At 42.9% G+C, this 17,894-nt stretch overlaps 1 protein-coding gene across 1 annotated transcript; it reads right to left on the bottom strand.

The window, feature by feature from the left end:
- Positions 1–329: 329 nt before the first annotated feature.
- Positions 330–17,656, bottom strand: nwd1 (NACHT and WD repeat domain containing 1). The gene is made up of 21 exons (XM_056415092.1): positions 17,578–17,656; positions 16,557–16,637; positions 15,262–15,366; positions 14,453–14,538; positions 14,212–14,328; positions 13,373–13,727; positions 11,985–13,296; positions 10,434–10,637; positions 10,164–10,317; positions 9,494–9,611; positions 8,857–9,021; positions 8,497–8,694; positions 7,953–8,075; positions 7,681–7,880; positions 6,863–7,120; positions 6,013–6,103; positions 5,662–5,810; positions 4,772–5,045; positions 4,055–4,608; positions 1,297–1,402; positions 330–646 (listed from the first exon to the last, which is right to left on the bottom strand). The coding sequence occupies exons 1-21, from the start codon at positions 17,654–17,656 to the stop codon at positions 330–332; spliced, it is 5,046 nt and encodes a 1,681-aa protein (XP_056271067.1).
- Positions 17,657–17,894: the final 238 nt, after the last annotated feature.

Raw genomic sequence — 17,894 nt, 5'->3', positions numbered from 1 at the left:
CTGAATGATGCACTCACTCGTCCTATACTCATATTTTTGCTAAAGTATGGCTAAATTGTCTAAATCTGTTTTTGCCACGAAGCATCTTAACGGCTGACATTGAAAAAAATGTCAGATTTTTTTAAGTATATGAGGAATCTAGAAACCTAAAATTAAACAAGATATTTACGGTATATTTGTACATTGTGTAATTTGTGTAGTTAACATGTACATTAACTCTGGTCACAACAGAATGAATGTGTTTCTTAACTATACAAATAGATTTTCCCTCATTGTCTTTTTAAATCTCCCTAGAGCCTGGCGGCCCCGGGGTTTCTGGCCCCGGTGTCCTACAGGACGACACAGGTGGGGGAGGGTTTCGCTCGCAACATGAGGTTCAGGTTGAACAGGGCTGGGTTGTAGTCCTGGAGGTCGGACGCGGGGCCCTGCTGGTCCGCCTGGTCTGCCTTCTCCGCCTTCTCCCTGGAGGTGACCCGGTAGTGGGCCTTAATGTTCTTAAGGGGGTTGTAGTCTGGACTGACGTGGTCCGGGCAGTGAAACACCTCTCTGATGAGGGAGCCCTGCTGAGACAACGCCATGAAGCCGTTCCTGAAGGTCAACATCCTAACAACGGGGGAGTAGACGTACTGAACGTGCAGCAGGTTTCCTGACGAGAAGAAACAAATAAAGAATACAAAATGAGTGATGGTCAACAGGGCCTCTTCATTCCAAGTACTCGCCTGATCATCACCACAGAAGCTGTGGTGAGCAGAGGTTATTAGCAGCAGTTAACTTAAACGTCTAAATTGTGAGGGGAAATGTCTTTAATCTTTGATTTTTGGTTGTTTATAAATAAAAAAAATATTAATAATTCTTGACTGTGATATTAATTTGAGTTAATGACATTTCTGAGTACATACAGACACAAAATCAGGCATTTTTAGTGCATCAATTTGGAGTTGATCCAAAGTAAAGCTCCCACACATAAACCTATATGAGACATTTATTATTATTAGCATCTGTGAAACTTTTAGTGTCAGCTGACTGGAACTCAGTCATGTATGCACACTGGTGTTAGACTCTTGATGATTAACATAAGTAATAACAGGAAACGGCCTTTTGTTTTATCAAGATAATGAGAATGACAAATATCTGACCAAGAAGTTAGTTTTCTTGAGAAATCGACATCCTTGACTTGTGATCCTGAGATAACGGTATTAAAAATGTGTTTTGCTTGAATCATGTCCGTTTCTCTGTTGCAATGAATCCTGTTTTAAGTAAACGTTCGGATCGTTACATCAGTGGGTCAGAACGTACCTGTAGCGACGTCCCACACCTGGACAGTTCTGTCCTGGCATCCGGTGAAGACGAACTGGTCGCTGTCAGAGAACGCAGCAGAGAGGAGGCCTTCGAAGACAAAACCCTGAACAGCAAAATTGGGACATTGGGACTTTGGGTATAACGATAACATCCTGTTTTAAACACTTTATTTTAAGACTAGTATTAATAAGTTACAACTGTTAATGTGCAACATTTGAAAACAACTATAACTTCCTCTGTGGAGCATTCTTAACATGCTGATATGTGAACAGGTAATGAACGACAATGTAAATAAACGGTTATTATACAGTCGTATGCAAAAGTTTAGGCACCCCTCTGAGGCTGCATGATAATTTACTCTGTCTTCACCAAAAAAAGATCACAGTTGTGTAATATTCATTTTCTCGTTAACACTGAGTGCTGGGGTGTTTTCCAGACAAAGATATTTAGTGTAGCAGTATTTAGTTGTGAAATTAAATCAAATGTGAAAAATAGGCTGTGCAAAAGTTTGGGCACCCTTATCATTTTGTTGATTTGAATACCTGTACCTACTAAATGCTGATTAACTGCAACACATAATTAGTCTGATTAACTCGTTAAGCCTTCAATTCCATAGAAAGGTGCATCCAATCATTAGAAAAGGTATTTAAGGTAGCCAATTGCAAGTTGTGCTTCTCTTTGATTCTCCTCTGAACAGTGGCAAAATGGGGGCATCAAAACAGCTCTCGAATGATCTAAAAACAAAGATTGTCCAGCAGTATGGTTTAGGGGAAGGCTACAAAAAGTTATCCCGGAGGTTTCAGCTATCAGTTTCCACTGTGAGGAATGTTATTAAGAAATGGAAGGCAACAGGCACAGTTCTTGTTAAGGCCAGAAGTGGCAGGCCAAGAAAAATATCGGAGAGGCAAAGGCGAAGAATGGTCAGAATGGTCAAGGACAACCCTCAGACCACCTCCAAAGACCTGCAAGGTCATCTTGCTGCAGATGGTGTCACTGTGCATTGCTCGACCATTCAGCGCAGAACAGCTGTATGGGAGAGTGATGCGGAAGAAGCCTTTTCTGCACACACGCCACAAACAGGCTCGCTTGAGGTATGCAAAACTACATTTGAACAAGCCAGGCTCATTTTGGAACAAAGTGCTGTGGACTGATGAGACAAAGCTAGAGCTATTTGGTCACAACAAGAGGCGTTACGCATGGAGGCAAAAGAACACAGCATTCCTAGAAAAACACTTGCTGCCCATAGTAAAATTTGGTGGGGGGTCCATCATGCTGTGGGGCTGTGTGGCTAGTGCAGGTACTGGGAATCTAGTTAAAGTTGAGGGTCGCATGGATTCAACTCAGTACCAGCAAATTCTTGACAATATTGTTCTAGAATCTGTAACAAAGCTGAAGTTACGGCGGAGTTGGGTGTTCCAGCAGGACAACGACCCGAAACATCGCTCCAAATCCACTAAGGCATTTATGCAGAGGAACAACTACAATGTTCTGGAATGGCCATCCCAGTCGCCAGACTTGAATTAGTTGAATATAATTGAAAATCTATGGGGTGACTTGAAGCGGGCTGTCCACGCTAGGCACCCATCAAACCTTACTGAACTGGAGATGTATTGTAAGGAAGAATGGTCCAAAATACCTTCATCCAGAATTCAGACACTCATCAGAGGCTATAAGAAGCGTCTAGAGGCTGTTCTTTTTGCAAAAGGAGGCTCTACTAAATATTAATGTGATTTTTCTGTTGGGGTGCCCAAATTTATGCACCTGTCTAATTCTCTTCTGATGCATATGGCATATTTTCTGTTTATCAAATAAACCTTATTTCACTGCTAAAATATCACTGTGTCCATGAAGTATTATATATATGACAAAGAAGTTCCTGATCCAAATGCCCAACAATTATAGATGAAAGTAATGGAGATTATCAGGGGTGCCCAAACTTTTGCATACGACTGTATAACGGCTATTCATTGGGAAAGTTATAAATTATAAAGTATATTTATAGTTGACAAATAGTTTGCATATTTTTGAGTTGAACGTTATTTCTGAATGTGATGGTATACTTTAAAAGTACCAGTGGTGGAATGTAATTTAACTTTACTCAAGTACTGTACTTAAATACAATTTGTATACTTTATATTACTTTTACTTTGCTTTTATTTATTTAGTTTTTCCATTTTATGTTAATATTATACATAGTGACATTACATTAATCATGAATTAATTCTATTTTGTGTAATGTAGAAAATAATACTATGTAAATATGTAGATTATATATATGTATATATATATGTGTATATAAATATATGTATATATATATACATATATACACACACCAATTGTTTACATACATGCGTCTACATCCTATATTCTTTTGCTTTTTTCCCCAGCTTTGTTTTCCTTAATCTTAGCTGTTATGTCTATTTCTGTGTAAGTACATTAAGAGCAATTAAATAAACATAACATTTCTTGTTCATATGATTGATGACTGATTCTAATGTATCACGAATTATAATTCAATAGTATATGATGTATTATTCTGAAAATATTTATTGCTAACCTGCTTTTAATTTTTTTAGGATTTTTTAATCTCGGACATTTACATATAACTGAGTATTTCTACACTGTTTTATAAGTAAAAGTACTGAGCAATTCTTCCACCACTGGAAGTTACATGCAGTGACATCATTTGTTGTCAGGGGGAAAAACATCAAACTTGTTCTGTGGTGGTTTAGTGCAGATGTACAGGAGCTGTGACCTTGTACTCCATGGTGTGGTCCAGGACCAGTGGGCTCAGGCTCCACAGCCTCTGGACGGGGTCCTCGGAGCCCACCAGGGCATGGGTGCCCCGGTTACTGACCGTCACGCAGGTGACTCTGCTGCGATGGGGCTCCAGGTCGGAGCTGCCGCCGCCGCAAAAGTTTTGTAACTTCACCTCCCCGCAGCTCGTCCCGTACAGCAGCCTGCGGTCGGACAGCAGAGCCATGGAGGACAGCGGGGCGTGGAGGAGGGACAGAGGGAAGCCCTCCAAGGGTCCCTCCACCGTGGGGAAGCTGTCTCTGCTGGTGATCTCGAACAAACAGACAGAGTCCTCGTAGGCCACCGCCACGTGCTTCTCCTGGGAGCTGACGGCCAGACAGAGCACCCTGGAGAGGCTCTCTGGAGGGGGGATACAGAGCGTCTCCTGGGGCATCGCTAACGGATAGATGAGTACGGTGCCGCTGGTCAGGCCGCAGAACAGAAGCCGTTTGTGTTGAGCGACCTCCAGGCAGCATACCTCAGCAGAGACCGGCAAATGCTCCGATAGAGAACCTGCAGGGAGATCCAAGAGACGGTTCAGGAGTCTCCACCTGCTAACCGTGCTTTAATAACTGGAACATGATTACCATACTGGGCAGGCTACTGGGGGTCAATGTGTATTGGCAAAACATCAAACAAGTGCAGCTTTGTGCTCTAGCTTTGCACCAGAAGTGACCTGTGTTGTTGTTCCAGCTGATGACCTCGGTCTGGCTCTGATGCCGCACGTAGAAAATTCGGTCTGCGTCTTTAGTGACGGCAACATGGGCGCAACCAGTGGGGATGTGGACGGTGGGCTTGTGGCGGGTGTCGTACTTCAGATTCCACAGATGGACGCTGGCAGCATCCGTCGAGGCCGACACCACAAAGCCGTGATACAGCACAACGGAGGTGACGGGCGAGTTTGAGCCACACAGAGTGTCCAACAGCGCACCGGTGGTCACCGACCAGATCTGACAGAAGTTCATACAGAATGTTAGAGACACACTGCCTCTGGGACAGCCTCAGCTGTTGACTCACTTGTGTTTTTTTAAACTGTAGTTTGCAGTAATATTCATGAAGCAGTGGTATGACGTCAGTATTTATGTCACTGTAAAGCACCTGGAGGTTGTTTTTTTACTGTGAAGCAGGTACAGGGTGTTTACTGTGAAGCAGCTGAATTACATTTAACAGTAAAAATTAGGTAGAGAGATTTAACTGAAACTGCTTGAGGGCTTTTACTGTGAAGCAGCAAAGGGACTTTACAGTGAATCAGCTGTAAAGATGATTTACTATGAAGCAACTTTGGGGCCTTTCTCAAACTGTAAGGCGTCTGTAGGTCTCTCATGTGAAGCAGTTGGATAATCTTTGACTGTAAAACTACAGGAGGGCTTTTACCATGAAGCGGCTGAAAGGCCTTTACTGTGAAGCATCTGGAAGGATTTTACTATGAGGTAACATTAAAACATTTACTAAATGTGAAGCTGTTGATCAGCTTTTACTGTGAGCCGCAGAAGGGCTTTATTGTGAAACAGCTGCTCGCACATGTCCTACTCCACCATCTACATCTACTGTATCTTAGTCTGTTACTCGTATGAGTTGGTCAGCGGCTCCCGAGACGAGCAGTCGGCAGTCTGAAGACACAGAGCTGGACAAAACGCTGTCGTCGTGTTGGAGGTCGAGGAATCCGTCCACAGAGTCCTTGTCGATGTTAAAGAGGCTCAGAGTCTGCTCACTTCCTGCAGAGGACACAAACAGTGATCAGCTGGAACACATTAACCTTTCTTTCACACTATGATTACATGCACGTAAGAGGCCAGGTTACTACAACAAACTACCCAAGAGCTGTTTTTTAAACAATACAATATTTGTAGCTGCAGCATGTTACAGTTTAAGAAACTTTGACTTATTTCACCAGTTAAATCAACAACAGAGTCAGACCTGCTATCAGTATCTTTTCATCTTCAGTGACTGAAAGCAAAGAAGGAACCAGAGGAAACTTGATGACTATCTGTTTCCCCGTTTTAGAAATCTGCAGATAGGAAGGTAGAAATCACCATCATCAGTTATTATCATGTGGAGCAGAAGTACAAATTACTATGTTGGTTTTTTAATGTGAATATAAGGTCACTGGGTTTGTATCGGCTGTGACCTACAGACAGTAGTGGAGGAGGTGTTGGGATTCTGGACTGAAGCATTAGTACTAATACTACATTGTAAAATGACTGTCCTGTATTGAGTTAAAGTATCTAAGTCTGATCAGGAAAATGTACTGAAGGTATGAGAGAACAGAAAAAGAAGTATCACTCAAACTGAAAAAGCAGTATTTTCCTGTTGTAGTTGTTTGAGGGGGAGCTCATTTTGAACTCTAAACTCATGATTAATTTCGTGATGGATTAATCTGCTGATTATCTTTGCTATTAATCGATGGATTTGTTTGTAAAAATAGTCAAAATGGGGAAAAATGCCACCACAGAGCCCAAAGTGACACCTCCACAATGATTTTGTCCAACCAATTTTTTTATTTATGTATCAATTCATTGTTTGAGCTTATGTGTTTTGTGAGCAAAATTCCCAATTTATGAAGTAACTAGAAACATAATCTTGAAAACAAGATTCCCATTTTTTTGGGACAATATTTATAGGTGTCGAGGACCAAACTATTTTAATAGTCTTTTTGCTTTACATAAAAAGAAATCTTCATGAAGAAAAGTGTTTTATTTCTTTCTGCATTAAAGTCTACTTTGATTTTGCGGAGCAAAACCACCAAACAGAAGAAAGAAACACATACCTGATAGAGGAATCCTTCTTTAGACACCACAAACACCTTCCCATGTTTCGGCAACATAACAGATTTCACAGGAGTTAAACTTCTATGTACGTTTTCCAGCCAAGCGTCAACAGTTTCATCGACAGGATGAAATATTCTGATCAGACCAGAGTCACAAAGACGAATGACATATGCTCCCAAAACCCCCAGAACCACCGACCCGTCTTCATCACTGCTGCTGAAGAGGAGCTCAGCTTTGTCCAGCTTCCACACCTTCACCTGCAACAACAACAGCAACAACAACAAGACCCGAATCAGAGTCAGAAACGGTCACGGTAAAGATGTGCAGTAGCAACAGTAATAGTAAATGTCCATATTAGTAGGAAAATAATTGGTAAAAGCAGTATTAGTATTAGTAGTAGTAGTAGTAGTAGCAGTAGGAATAATAGTAAATATTAAAGCTAATATGCAGAAATATAATGTCTTGATTTTGGTGGTCCATATGAAAGTGCGGTAGTGTTTCCCAGCAGGAAGCTGAAGAGCATCGAGCAAAGCTCTGCTCCTGGCACTCCGACACTGTTGCTGGGCACCACCCCGACCTCCTGTAGCTGCAGGTTGAAAGCTGCACTGAAGCCAGATCTAATCCAGTGAACTAATCAGTGAACTAATCAGTGAACTAATAATCTTCTTCCTACTGGTGGTCTTACTTACTTAAGTAGGTAATATAGAAGCATCAGTATACAATTGAGACCCAGTTAAAAGTTCCCGACAACAACTTGTATATCAGAAGTATTAACGGTAGTTGCAACAACAGTAGTAGTGGTAGTCATAGGAAGTACCTGTGTCCTGGTGTAAACACAGATCAGCTGTTTAGACAGGTGGAGGTTGACTGAGGAAGAGGTGGAGTCAACAGGCACCGCCTCCTGGATGCAGAGCAGCTGTTGGCCGTCCAACAGGCTCCACCTCCTAAGAGAGCCGTCCGCAGCCAATGAGAAGCAGTGGGCGACGCTGACAACCACTTTGACGGACAGAACCGCACCTACACGCAGATTATTATCGTCAATAATAAGATTATTTCATACTTGATGTTCTTTGATGAACGCCGACTGACCTGTGTGTCCCAGCAGTGAGTGTACGAGCCTCTGGTCAGCAAGGCTCCAGACCGCCACCATGCCGTCAGCTGAACCTGCAACCAGAAGACCCGCCTCCATACAGACGTCCACACAGAGCACACCTGAAGATGTGACGACAGGTAAAACCTCCAATGCAGCACGTGTCCGACCTCACTCAAGATTGACTGCTTGAGGACCGTAAAAAAAATTGCGGAATTTGATTGATTATTTTCTAGAACATTTCAAAATGTAAATAATCATAGAGAAAACTTGTACTAACATTGTTATATGAACAATAAAACTAAGTTAAGACTGACTTTTAAAGGTTCAATTTCTGGGGTTTTACACTCGACAAGTAAAATACAGTTTTGAAATAAAAAATAAGAGACACTGACTAAAACTTTAACTAAAACACTGATAATTATTTAAAAACTGAAGATCTAAATAACTAAAATGTAAATTGTAATTTTGATATACATGTTTTTCAGATCGACTAAATCTAACTTTATGCTGCTTTCAGAGTAATGTCGGAATATTGCCAACCTCCCAGCAGTCCGGTCAGTGTGTGTTGGAGCGCCCCCCCTGGCTGCTCCAGGAAACTGCACTTAGGAATGAGGATCGGCTCGGGGCACAACAGCAACCTCTCCTCACATTGACGACAAAGCTGACCAATCACAGAGGGGAAAGGCGTGGCCAAGGAGCTGAGTCTGGCCAACAGCTCGGTGTAAAAGAGAAACGTTTCTGAACCAGAGAGAAAAACTCAATTACAGCAGTTGTTAGCATTTTACGCCAACATTTTGTTGACTTCTTATTTTATTTATTTAGGGTTAAAGACATTTTGTTTCTAAAAGTACAATTATAAAGGACACATTGTATAATAAAACATTGACACCGATAACTGACCCATGTGGCCGTCCAGGAAGTCCATACTGGGTTTAATGAGGACCAGAGTGTCTCGGATCAATCTGGTCTCACTGCAGTCCATGTACTGGGAACACTGGTCCAGGTCCTGGATCACACTGGACACCCCACACACCCTGCTCTTACAGTACAGCCACTCTGCACTGCCTAAAAAACAAGTAGCACTAATTAATAATTGATGAGTCTACTGATCTGGTTTGAGGGCAAAAGTGTACGAAATAAAAGACTTTATATAAGCTACTGGAAAATAAAATGCGAAAGTTTGAAAATAGAAAACATTTATTTAACACTAAATATTGTGTTCTGTACTTTTGCAAAATTCAGTTAAAAAACGATCAACTAAATGTAAAATTTAAAAAGGTGATTAACAGTGACTGAAAAGAAATACGTGTTCGACTGTAATGCAAAGATAGAATCCACCAATCACGTGACAGTAAGTCAAAGAATTTGAGCATGTCGACATGGTCCAGAAAATCTGCTGAAGAACAAACCCAGCATCAAACTAGTAAAGAAAAGGTATTTAAGTGACTTTGAACGTTGTTGTTGGTGCCAGATGGGCTGAGTGTTCTAGAAACTGCTGATCTACTTGGATTTTCCCACATCTCTTCCAACATCTCACCAATGACTTCCTGTCGCAGCTCGTCCCACAGACCAGCATGCAGCAGGTGATGGGGCAGCTCCTGCAGCTTCCTGACGTTGGCCAATCCTGGAGCAAACCACAGTGGCTGGGGCGGGATCTTTACAGTACAGTGGACACCATACAGCCAATCAAAGTACACCAACAGAAACATAATTGAGTATGTAGCTGAAGTTCTTGTGAATAATATCAGGGAAGTAGAGCAAACAACTTGTAGAGTTTATCTTCGTCTGTTACCACAGTTACACACAGACTGTATATGAGAATTAGACAGTGAGTCGTCGTGATGTCACCCAATGATTTGGGGTTTGAGGTTACATTGACGGTTTGGCCTCCTCCATCATCAGTGAATGGAGGTCTCGATATTTGGATTGTGGAGGAATGACGTAAACGGCTCTGGTAGTGGCAGTGACCTGTCGATCACAATAACCCTGCCCTCAAATACCCTATATATGCTTTATGGTCTATTTGTGGGCCATATCAAGAATGAAGTAGAGTCATTTTCTCATAGACTTCTATACGATCTGACTTATTTTGCAACCAGAGGAGTTGCCCCCTGCTGGTCAGTGGAGAGATTGCACCTTTAAGACACTTCTGCATTGGCTTCACCCTTCAGAACTGGAGGTTTTCGCCTGGTTCTGTATATCTGTACCTTTCTGTCAGAGAGTATCAGCGACAGGCCCGGCAGAGCAACCGGCTTCAGTTTCCCCGACCACCGACCCAGGAAGTACTCCGCTAGGATCCTGAGGCTCCGCCCCCGCCTCTGTGACGTCAGATACCGAGATGAAACCGCCTCGTACAGATGCCTGCACACATGAACACATTTCTAAATAATTGTACTTTTGACCTATGTGATCATTTATCTATATATATCTATATATCTATATAGATATATATATATATTTGTTTTCTTCTTCTTCACCGGTTTTTGAAGACAATGGCGGCGACCCCGCCTGTCCAACGCTCCTCCAGCTGATCATTGAGGTCCTGTCTGAGTCGAGCCCAGAGGAAGGGAGGCAGCCGGATCAACGAGGGGGATGGAGGGAGGGAGTACCTGTACACCTCACAGATGATGTCATCATCCAGGGACATGATGTCACGCAGTTCAGCTTCCAGCAAACCTTCCCTTTAAATGTATTTGCTGATATTGTATTATTAAAGAAATAGCATGCATTCCAAAAGCAATTGCAGGTTTTAATCAAACATGTATTCTGTAAAATGTATCCCCATTGTGTTTTAGATTTAGTTCGAAAAACATAATTACAGGGACACTGCTCTGATGATAAAGACAACCCAATCTAATTTACTTTAATAAGTTGTTGTGGGGAAAATGGAGAGACAATTTGTCTTTATGATTGTGCCTCCTGTTTTTGCCGAATGCTATTTGTTCTCCACCTTCATATATTTGCATATAGAAGTAGCGTCACCGTTCCATCAAGAGCCACATTCCTGCTAAAGTATCATTCTCATCTACAAACAAACACATGTCTTTAACAAACTCTAAACAAATATAGGAGTGTAGCTTTTAAACAAGGTCACTATTTAGCACTTACATACAGTATTAAAACCATCTCGTACTATCTTAGTCTGTTATCACAGAGTTACACGCATATACACTCTGGCTTTGTGGGCGACTGGCTCAGTGGTGAGTAGGGTCGTCTTTCAATCAGAGAATCGGTGGCTCGATCCACGGCTCCGCTAGCCCATGTCGATGTGTCCTTGGGCGAGACACTTCACCCACTCCCCTAACTGTGACTACGGTGTGTGCATGTGTGTGAATGTTAGTTAGTCCTGATGGGCAGGTGGCTCCTCCCACCAGTGTGTGAATGAGTGTGAATGATGTCATGTAATGTTTGAGTGGTTGGAAGACTAGAAAAGCGCCTTACAAGTACAGGTCCATATATTGTTTAAATGGGAAGTGGAATAAATCACCGTACCACCACCCATTGGTTTGTGGACTGCTGTTTTGAAGCCTTGAGTTCGTCAATTTGGCCATCGCCATTTTAATTTTTTGCAACCAGAGGTGACACTAGATAGTGGCGCTCAGTAAAACCAAACACTGGAAAATTCTTTTTAGGGGACTGAAATGTTTTACAATTAATTTCCTGAAATTGAAAAAAAAAAGAAGACAACTCCCAGATCGGGCAACACCATGGTAGCGACCTGTAGTCCGCCCTAAAGCATACCCTGCTTTGTTGTGTATTTTATTCTAAACTGGAACATAATTCACTAAATGAACATCCTGCTGTTTTGAAGAAGACTTGAAACTAGAGATTGAGACCATAAAATCATGTTTACAATGTTTACTGAGGGAATAAATCGAGAGAGAAGAAGAGTCATTTGATCATAATTTCTCTTGCAACCGGAGGATTCCCTCCCTTATGGCCATTATAGAGAATGCAGGTACAAGGCACTTCCTCATTGACTTCACTTTTCATACCCGGAGGCCTGGTTACACAATAATTCTTCTCACCTTGCCAGAGTGATGTACCCTAAGGCCCCGCCCACCAGCTCCTTCCCATGTTTCTCCTCCAGCATCAAGAACAGCTGTGACATCATTTCCTGTGTGTTGGGGCCCAGGTGTGTTGCTGTGAGCAAGGTGAAGGACGTCCAGCGTTTGGCTGCAGACAGAATCAGTGTGAGGTGTAGCGGACTGCCAGTCTGCTCGAAGCTCAGCAGTGCGGCGTTGCTTTGATCGGGGGTCAAAGTTCGCTGAGATGCTAGAAGGTACGACTCCATCATCTGTCTTCCTTCGTCGCGGGACAAACGCTCCACTTCAAAGAAACTCTCCAAACCCTTCAACTTCAACCGCATATTAGCGAATGCCTCACTGTTGGTATCCATGGAAACCACAAGGTGGACGTTGGGTGGGAGGTCGGCGGGCATCCAGTGGAGTTTGTGAGCATAATGTTGATCGGAGAGCTGATCCAGAGCATCCAGGATGATGAGCACAGTGTTCCCCTGCTGGGAAACCTCTGTGAGGACGTTCCCAAAGAACCGGAGCAACTCCAGGTGAGTGTTGGCCGTGAGCGGCGAAGGCAGAGCCAAACCACAAGACAAACATATCTGGAAGCAGACACTGCGGAGGACATGGTCGATGTCGGGTCTCTGAGGGTGGCGATCCGACAGCAGCCGGATCACCACCCCTGCCCCGGCTTCCAGAACACTCCGCATCTCTTGCGCCAGTTTACACATTAGGGCCGTCTTCCCCATCCCAGCATCCCCGTGCACCACCAGCGGGCTGTGGTTGACATTACTTGACTCCCACATGGAGCAGCAGAGCTTACCCAGAAGACCCTCCCTGCCGTAAAGACCTCTGCACAGCTCGGTGCTCATGGCGGCGTGCCGTTCAGCTTCTTCAGCCACCCAATCTGAGATATCCTCCCTTTCTTCCTCAATGTTCCCCCAAATCTTCCTCCGCTTCCCCACCACCGGCGAATCGACCACCGTTCTGATCCCGGCCTTCATCTGCGATACAAACTGCTCGCAGACAGTGTCCAGGTACTGTGCGTGCTCTTTGCGTTTGGGGTCGATGCTTCCTTTGCTGAGCTCCACGCTGTGCAAGTTGAGGATCTTCTGGTGCGTTGAGGAGAGTCGAGACTTCAGGGCTGCAAGGAGTTCCAGAACATCCTTGTCCAGAAGCCCGTCGGCGGACAGGTCCATGAACTTGGCGAAACGTTTGGGGCCATCCCTCACCTTCTGGCGGGGAATATCTCGCACGAAGAGCAGAGCCGACGGTTTGCTGCTATCCTTCCACAAACCCTGCTCGAACTCTTTTACTGTGACTGTGGAAAAGATAGAGACCATCAAATTTCGCAAAAAAAAAACGTTTCGAGAGAAACTGTGTCGGACATCGCTGACCTGACGTGAAGAAGTGATCTTTCTGCTCAGCTGTGATGTCACCGGCTGTATGGGCGTCCGTGGCGGCGGAGCGTAGAAGGTTCAACACTTGAGTCTCTGTGAGACGCCAAGAGAGGAGGTCTTTGTCACGCTGTGGGCCACTCTCAGGCCGGAGATCGCCGTAATGGGCGAAGTGAGTCGTGATTGGCTGAAGCAGGTAAGTGGGTGGGACCGCATTGTTGTCTTTTAAGAACCACTCATTCAGCTGCTTGATGCCTTCCTGGTTTTTGGAGAGTTTGGACAAAAGGACTTCAAACAGTTTCTCCGGTATGAGGCGAGGAATACTTCGGTGGCCGTACCGGTTCCCTAGCAGAGCCTTTGGAGCCCAGACACAGGGAAGTACAGAGAAGAGGAAGAATGAGATGAAATAAAAATCCTTTATATTGCAGCACATGCATCCACTTTTATTTACATTCCAACATAAACGTCTCATAAAAAGATCCACAACATAACCCTCCAATACACAGAACAGTATATTGGCTTCTTGTTAAATCTTAAGTGTTCATCGGAGAAAGGTGCAGACCTCGGAATCCGCCCCGATTGAAATTTCTGGAGTTTTGGAGTGTTGGTCCAACAAAAAAAACCTTTGAAGATGTGATGGTAGGCTTTGGAACATTTTTATAGGCTTTAAAAAATATATATTTTCTGACAAAAAATATTTGAAATGACTATGTGGTATTCCTGACTTTAACTTAAATTAAAACAAATAAATCCAGACCTGCTCCTTTATCTACTACCACGATAAAGATGAGAACAATCTGAACTAAGAACTCTGAATTTAAGAAGGACAAGAGACTCACAATGAAAGCTGGACCGGCTGAAATCCTCTGACAGCGCTTGATCTCGTGCAGGAAGATCTCGCAGGCCTTGTGGTCGCCAGACGAGTCATTTCGAATCCCCCAACACAGATCCACCACCTAAACAGGAAGTGACCTCACTGATTAATGAAACCGCACACACAGTACCTACACATTATACATCATAGTAGCAGTTACTGGATGTTTTTGTCTTAAACTTGAATATTTACATTACATAACTGACCTCAAACACCAGCCCCAGACTACGGCAGAAAGCAAGGACTTCTGGGTAAGCTTTCTCCAGCAGGACTTTCCTCTCACTGATCATATCTGACCAGAGAACAGTCAGTGAAAGAACATTTAGAAAGAAGAGTTAAAAGAAAAATCAGTAAAAAGATCTGAAATTACCTCATCAGAGGAAAAGTTATTGTTTTAGTGATTTTGGTCACAATACTATTTTACAAAAAACGAGTGTTGTTGTTTAACCAGGAGGAGACCATTGATGTGTGAAGTGTGTTTGGTTTCACTACTCAGCATGACAATGATGTTGATCTTGGAAGTCCAAACTAGGCTCTTGGAATCTTTTGTCATGATTACGAGATCCGGATCTGGTAATTACGAGATCTTTTCTGGTAATTACGAGACCTTTTCTGGAAATTACCAGAAATTACTCATGATTACGAGATACGGTATATATTTGGTCTTTCTTTAGTGAACTGTATTGTCTCTTTGTAAACCTTAGATAAAAAACAACTGTCACCAAAGTGCACACATGTTAGTTGTTTCATTCACAAACTTTAACGTCTCCTGCAGTTTTCTCTGTTTTACAAGACACGACGCCACATCGACCCTTTTTCACAGCAAAGCCGTAAGCACGAAAAGCACAGGTGTTAATAATCACATTAACGACGTCTCAACATCATTTCATAAATTCACAATCTTTAGCTGAGCCCTTTCTAAATGTTCCTGTCGAGTGCAACACACACCGGTTGCATACAGACAGGAGCTGGACACAGTGTCCTGATTTGGCCCTTGCACAAACAGAGACCTGACCTGTGAAGGTGGAGCTGATGAACACTCGGATCATGTTAGAGCCGTTCTTCGTCCTCTGATCGCCATCTATCCGGCCTTTCAGGATGTCCTGCAGGCTGAAATCTCCTGCTCCTCCTGCTCCTGCTCTTTCTTCTCCTGCTCCTCCTCCTGCTCCTCCTGCTACTGCTCTTTCTTCTCCTGCTCCTCCTGCTCCTGCTCTTTCTCCTCCTGCTGCTGCTGCTGCTTGATTCTCTGCCATCGCCTTCTTCGTCTGGTCTTCCCTTCCTCAGAGCAGCTGCTCTTCATCCTGTTTTGTTTCCCTCAGAGAATTTCCTCCACGACAACCAGCTCTCCCCCCTGACCGGCTGTTGTACCTGCCGGGTGTGCTACTGTAGTCTGTGTTACATGCTGTTTTCTAATCTCAAAATAACTGTGACCAACTGAGACCAAAACGTTGTTTTATCATCCTCCGATCTTGTCAGGTTTTTCATCGCTGCTGATGTTTAACAGCAAGCTGCACTAGCTTCTGATCCAGAGGTTGAGGAAGCCTTTACTCAAGTAAAAGTACTACACTTAAAAAATACTCTGTACTGAAAAAAAAACGTCCACATTGACACATCCAGTCACATCCAGCAGCAGTCTGCTGCGTGTGAGTACAAGTGCACATGACAGAAATATATTGCTTACACTTACATTTGTGTAATTGTAAGTCAATCTGTTCAAAATAAACTTTTCTTGTTCTAACTTGATAGGTTGGTGATAGGTAGGGTGCAGGAATAATGTATTTTATTTTTGTTGGCTCACCTGAACCACATATCTGCTGGGCTACCTGCTACCTGTAGGCTACTGCTAGCTTTGTAATGAGTTCGTGTACAAACAGCCTAGATTCGCTCCTATTTATTTGCATTTGTTTTGATATTTGAAGATTGTGAAACCTATAAATCCTCTAATCAACTGTATTAGAGTTCACCTTTGATTTTTATTTAGCTATAACTGCTATTGATTGTGGGTTTGCAGATACTTTTTCAGTTTACCAGTTTGTTGACTTAGCGTTAGCTTCTTTATGCTAAGCTATGCTAAACACACCTTGCACCCCTCTTTGTAACTAACTGAATTCACAGAGACGTACTAGTGTCAACAGTAAAATAAATGAATCACACCTGTTAACTATAGCTGTGAGGACACACAGGGGAATTTGACATATAGAGAGGATTTCTATCAAATATTTGCAGTAGGCTACCACTGTGAATAAATCTTCTGTCCCTGTTTTGTCTGGTTTTAAGCATCTTTAGCAGCTGAGTTCCCCTTGATCTCACCTGAGTGTTTTTGCGGGGGCCCGTGGGAGTCTGGGCCCCCGAGGGGCCGCCGCCCACAGCTGCAGCTCAACGCTAATGACGCTGAAGACAGAGGGGAGGATGATGATAATGAGGACAATGAGCATAACAACGCTACTGTAGAGCTGGAGGAAACCTGCTGCACCTGAAGTAACAAAACTCTGACATCATGTGATGCACAAACATCTTGAACTTCAGGTACATTTTTTCATCAATATATGGTACAATTAATAGCCTTACCTAATAATGATTCTGACGAACACATTTTGCTTACTTTAATTATCATCCTGCTATTCCAAAAGATATAATCGATAATAATCATATTATTGGGCGAATTCCAAATGCAAAAAACTATTTATTTATACCCACACATTTTGTTTCGCAAGATAATGTTCACAAATAAACACCACTTTGTAATTTATGATATGTGAATGCACTCAGAGGCAAAAAGCAAAGGCTATAAACAAACCACATTGCGGTCACATTAGTGTGAGTATCCACACAACGTGGCAGTGAAAGCTAACTCGACGGCCTGATGATGTTTTGTAGTTTCATTAGGCCGCTTGTTTAAAATTAACAAGAGAGGTATTTTTGAATTAATTTAGTATTTTATATCATACTCATAAAACATTGAAATCTCTTAATCTTGTGTTAACGACAAACCTTATATCTAACCAAAGACACATTCTAACATTTTAGGACACGTTCATGCAGCGCTCTATTTTCCATCAAGGTCCCTCAAAGAGCATAAGTTCATGGCCAAGATGTCTTTAAAAACCATTGACAGTAATATAGCAATATGATTATGTGTCATGTTTTTATTTCTAGACTGATGTTTAGCATATTCCCCCATGTTCCCTTCACTTTGCTGAGGCTCTAGCAGTCTGATCCCAAACAGAATCTGCAGGTGAATACTTGTTTTTGATGATGTTGATACCTCTTCATGTTTGATTCTGTAGTTTTACCTTCAGGCTGTTTTTTGTTGTTGTTTTTTCCCCCCAACCACAGCTGTTGATCTGCAGCTCTCTGAGGACTTTGCAACAGCCGGGAGACACGGCCTCTGTCACCGGCTGATGCCTCATACTGCCATCACTCTGTGGGCGGTCTGAAGCTCACCGCCTTCACATGCTGGGAGCAGTAAGTCGTTTATTGGGCAAAACCTGTCAAATAAATAGCTCGAATATCTTCTTAATTAGGGAGGTGACATTTTCTCCTAGGAGCTCAACTTATGAAAATTAAACAGAACAGACTTTTAGTTTTTATATTTTATTCCTGTTCAGTCTATAGTCAGGTCCTAAAACCTGTGTCACCACACAGAAA

This window comes from Pseudoliparis swirei, chromosome 5, assembly GCF_029220125.1.
Source record: "Pseudoliparis swirei isolate HS2019 ecotype Mariana Trench chromosome 5, NWPU_hadal_v1, whole genome shotgun sequence".
NCBI lineage: Eukaryota > Metazoa > Chordata > Actinopteri > Perciformes > Liparidae > Pseudoliparis > Pseudoliparis swirei.
This window is presented reverse-complemented; position numbering and strand designations above follow the sequence as displayed.